We start from the raw sequence: 5,000 nt of genomic DNA, 5'->3' as shown, positions 1-5,000 counted from the left end.
CCATCTTGAAAGAGACGTTGGGCAACTTGAAAAAGACGTCGGCCATCTTGAAAAAGACTTTGGTCAATGTGAAGAAGATGTCGGTAATCTTGAAAAAGACATTGGCCATCTTTAAAAAGTTGTCAGTCATCTTGAAATAGATACCGGCCATCTTGAAAAAGATGTCAGCCATCTTCTAAAAGACAATGGCCATCTTGAAAAAGATATCGGCCGTCTTGAAAAAGATGTCAGCCATCTTCTAAAAGACATTGGCCATCTTGAAAAAGATGTCAGACATTTTCAAAAAGACATTGGCCGTCTTGAAAAAGATGTCAGCCATCTTCAAAAAGACATCGGCCATCTTGAAAAAGTCGTCAACCCTCCTGAAAAAGTCGTCAGTCATCTTGGAAAAAAAACATATGCCATCTTGAAAAAGTCATTGGCCATCTTGAAAAAGAAATTTGCCATTCTGAAAAGGACTTTGATTATCTTGAAAAACATGTCGGCCATCTTGAAAAACGCTTCAGCCATCTTGGAAAAGTACTATCCATCAATATCCAAAACCTGCAGTGCAATTAATCACCATCCACGTAATTTGCAAAAGAATCCTCAAACAGAAAAATATGCAAATGAAGAACTTCAATGCTCCACCTAAAAGTTTCTCCTACAGAACCTTTGTTTAGCATCTCCCCCCCCCCCCTCCCAGTAGTCGTTATTCACCCCTCCCCCTCCCCCAATAAGGCATACGTGCGAATTCACAGCAATGAGGTAATTACTCACACGGCAAACCCATCTGCCTTAAGGGATCGGCCTCAGATTACTTTTTTTTTTTTTTTTTTTTTTTTATTACTTTTTTTTTTTTTTTTTTTTTTTTTTTTTTTCGCTGTAGGATAGGGATCGCCCTTGCTGATAAAGAGATGGGGATAGATATGAGTTCGTGATAAGAGATCGGAAAGAAATGCGTAGATAAAGGGAAAATAAGATTGGATAAAGAGGGTTAGGTGACTGTAAGAAAAGGGAGAGAGAAGGTAGATAGATGGAAATAAGACATTTGGAGTTGATGATAGGGAAGTAGAGATTTAAGTATATTATTAATATTATTATTATTATTATTATTATTATTATTATTATTACTACTTGCTAAGCTATAACCCTAGTTGGAAAAGCAGGATGGCGTAAGCCCAAGGAGTCCAACAGGGAAAGTAGCCCAGGGAGGAAAGGAAAAAAGGAAATTAAAATATTTCAAGAAAAGAATAACAACATTAAAATAAGTATCCCTACATAAACTATAAAACCTTTAACAAAACAAGAGGAAGAGAAATAAGATAGAATAGTGTGCTCGAGTGTACCCTCAAGCAAGAGAGTTCTAACCCAAGAGAGTGGAAGACCATGGTACAAAGGCTATGGCACTACCCAAGAATAAAGAACAATAGTTTCGTTTTGGAGTGTCCTTCTAGAAGAGCTGCTTATTGTAGGTAAAGAGTCGCTTCTACCCTTACCAAGAGGAAATTGGACACTGAACAATTACAGCGCAGTAACCCCATGAGTGAAGAAGAATTGTTTGGTAATCTGTGTTGTCAGGTGTATGAAGACAGAGGAGAATATGTAAAGAATAGGCCAGACTATTCAGTGTGTGTAGGCAACGGGAAAATGAACCGTAACCAGAGAGAAGGCTCCAATGTAGTACTGTCTGGCCAGTCAAAAGACCCCATAACTCTCTAGCGGTAGTATCTCATCTCTATTGGTAGGTAAAATAAGGAGTTATAAAGAGAGATTAGTTCACCAAACGTTCAGCTGGGCTCCACAAGGCACTATGAAGTGTTGGAAAACCCAAGCCTACATGGCTGAAGACTGTGAAGCGCGAAGTAGGAGATGATGAATGGAGAAGTATTGAATAAAAAGCTCAAGATAGAGACGACTGGCGAAATCTAACCGTGGGCCTTTGTACAAAGTCAGTAGCCGTAGGAGGAGATGATGATGATGATGGTAAAGCAAATGAGAAATATAGAGGCAAGTAAGCGAGAGACTGATGTAAGAGATAGAAAGTTAATGAAAGTTAAGATAAAGTTAGAGAAATGTCTTTAATATAGAATCAATGAATATAGATTTGATTAGAATATTGGTATGAAAGATGAAGCAACGTATATGACTAAAGCTCAATTAAGGGAAGACTAGGTAAGATAGTTAATACTAAATAATATAATTACGCTTATTAATCAAGAGTCTGTTACTGTCATTGGCCTAAATATCTCTATTGATTGCAAGATAATTTATTGATCATCAATGTAAAAAGACTTTAGTTGACTTAATAATTAATATCCAAGCGCAACAAAAAAGAAATATCGAGAACTTAAAAAAGTTCATATATTCAGCAGTGCTCCACCTGTCTTTACTTTCATTTGGCACAGTCGTGTAAAACTAGTTGCAGTGCATTCTGGGAATTGTGACGTCATAAAAAGTGGGGCATTCTGGGAAGTGTGATGTCATCAGAAAAGTGGTGCATTCTGGAAAATGTGACGTCATCTGGAAAGCGATGCATTCTGGGAAGTGTGACGTCATAAAAAGCGGTGCATTCTGGGAAGTGACGTCATAAAAAGCGGTACATTCTGGGAAGTGAGACGTCATAAAAAGAGGTGCATTCTGGGATATGTAACGTCATAAAAAGCGGTGCATTCTGGGAATTGTGACGTCATAAAAAGCGGAGCATTCTGGGAAGTATGACGTCATCAGAAAAGTGGTGCATTCTGGGAATGTGACGTCATCTGGAAAGCGATGCATTCTGGGAAGTGTGATGTCATAAAAAGAGGTGCATCCTGGGAAATTTAACGTCATAAAAAGCGGTGCATTCTGGGAAGTATGACGTCATCGATAAAGGGGTGCATTCTGGGAAAGTGTGGCGTCATAAAAAGGGGTGCATTCTGGGAAGTTTGACGTCATAAAAAGCGGGGCATTCTGGGAAATGTGACGTTATCTGGAAAGCGATGCATTCTGGAAAGTGTGATGTCATAAAAAGAGGTGCATTCTGGGAAATGTAATGTCTTAAAAAGCGGTGCATTCTGGGAAGTATGATGTCATTGGTAAAGTGGTGCATTCTGGGCAGTGAGACGTCAAAAAAAGCGGTGCATTCTGGGAAGTGTGACGTCATCTGGAGAATTCTTTTCAACGTTACTCTAGTTGGCGCCAAATCATCACGTTTTCAAGCGTATTTCAGAAAAAATTAGGGTTTTTCTAGACTCTAGACCTCACTTGCAAGGGCTGTAATTCGGGGTTAGGATATCAGCCTTATACTAAAACACCTACATTATGTTCAGCAGTATATGGAATTTTATGGCAATCATTATCATGGAAATGAAAGAAATAGAAAAATAAAGAAATTATTGTATCTCAGAAGATGATTTTTTAATCGTATTTTATTTCTTTCAGATGTCAATAAGGAAATTAATTGATATGAGAATTTCTCGTGAGTTAATTCACAATACAGAAACTAAACAAGTAGACGATTATATTATTTTAGTCACGGAAGATATTAAGAAAATAAATAGAATTTCTAACAGTGTCAGTCATTTCAAACCTTAAAGGTAGAACAGTTACATCAAACAGTGTCAGTCATTTCAAACCTTACAGGTAGAACAGTTACATCAAACAGTGTCAGTCATTTCAAACCTTAAAGGTAGAACAGAATTTCTAACAGTGTCAGTCATTTCAAACCTTAAAGGTGGAACAGTTACATCACAGATTATATCCATAAATGAGGATTTCTTATATAAAAAATATTAAATTTGAATTGTCTGTTTGTATCTTATTTGAAAATAAGTTCACTCTTCTTCTTTTTTTGCAGTCTGACATGGAAGACGACGAGGAAATCTCGCTGCCTTCCTTCGAAGGGTCCGGTTATGACGGCCTCGATCTGCAACCACCACCACCAATGCCCCCACCGCCCCCTGGTAAGTCACTTTGAACTTTTTGCATCTATTAGAAAAACTTTTCATAATCTTCGTCCCGTCTCAGTATCAAATTAACCTCCATTATTAACTTTAAAAGATGAGATGCTGACCGGTATTTCTCTATGGCAGGCGTAGTAAAGATTACTGAGATGATAAGAATGTCACGGACGAGATGGTGTGGCCATGTGTTTCAAGGTTTAAAGGCCGTTCATGAATGACAGAGGCAAGGGACGGCGACATTGCCCTATTGAGCGGGACAATGCACTAGAGACTGACCAAAAATGATCAGTGCCCAAGCCCCTCTCCACCCAAGATAGGATCAAGGAGGGTCGGGCAATGGCTGCTGATGACTCAACAGATAGACATATTGGTTCCCCCAAACCTCCCATCCTTAGCTCACAAGGATGGTAAGGTTGCAGTTACCAAAGGAACTAACGAGTTTGAGCGAGACTCGTACTCCAGTTTAGCGTTTACCAGTCAGGGACGTTACCACACCGGCCACCACAACCCTAAAAATGAATGATGGGGAGCGAATGAGGAGGCGGACTTAGGAGAAACCTGAAAGGGGGAGATCAAGGGGGAGACAGAGTATTAGATAGCGAGATAAGGGGAAGGATGATATGGAGAGAAGAGGTTTGGTGGAAGAGGATGCCTTTGATAGAAGGCAGTGGAGAGGGGCGCTTCAGGCAACCGACCCCTTAATGTAGGGATAACAGTGGGAAAAAAAGGAAGAAAAGGTGAGGGATGATATGGAGAGAAGAGGTTTGGTGGAAGAGGATAGCTTGGATAGAAGGCAGTGGAGAGGGTGCATCAGGCAACCGACCCCTTAATGTAAGGATGGCGGTGGGAAAGAAGATATCGTAATTTCTCTGGATCTAATGAAATAAATGCAGAATAAAACATGCAAGTGTGAGATGCAGAGTGATGTAGTTTTGAGTCGATAGAGTGAGTCATTTGAAAGGCTGACGCAGGATCCAGAGTTCTTCTCTGGATCCTGGGTTGAAGAATATGGCGAGTGTGAGAGAGGCGAAAATAGTGATTCAAGAATCGGGAGAGTTGGTTGCAGACCTAAGAATG

The 5,000-nt window shown here is 39.7% G+C and overlaps 1 protein-coding gene across 4 annotated transcripts in view; it reads left to right on the top strand.

The window, feature by feature from the left end:
- The window catches only part of LOC137642384 (collagen alpha-1(XVIII) chain-like), an 82,766-nt gene that overhangs the window by 2,556 nt on the left and 75,210 nt on the right, over positions 1–5,000 (top strand). For all 4 annotated transcript variants that reach the window (XM_068374894.1, XM_068374895.1, XM_068374893.1 and 1 more), the window contains exon 2: positions 3,818–3,923. In XM_068374894.1, coding sequence (XP_068230995.1) covers positions 3,824–3,923 — 100 coding nt within the window. In that variant the 5' untranslated portion in view covers positions 3,818–3,823. The remainder of the gene's footprint in view (positions 1–3,817; positions 3,924–5,000) is intronic.

This window comes from Palaemon carinicauda, chromosome 6, assembly GCF_036898095.1.
Source record: "Palaemon carinicauda isolate YSFRI2023 chromosome 6, ASM3689809v2, whole genome shotgun sequence".
Lineage (NCBI taxonomy): Eukaryota > Metazoa > Arthropoda > Malacostraca > Decapoda > Palaemonidae > Palaemon > Palaemon carinicauda.
The sequence above is the reverse complement of the archived record's forward strand: the minus strand, read 5'-3'. Positions and strand labels throughout refer to the sequence as shown.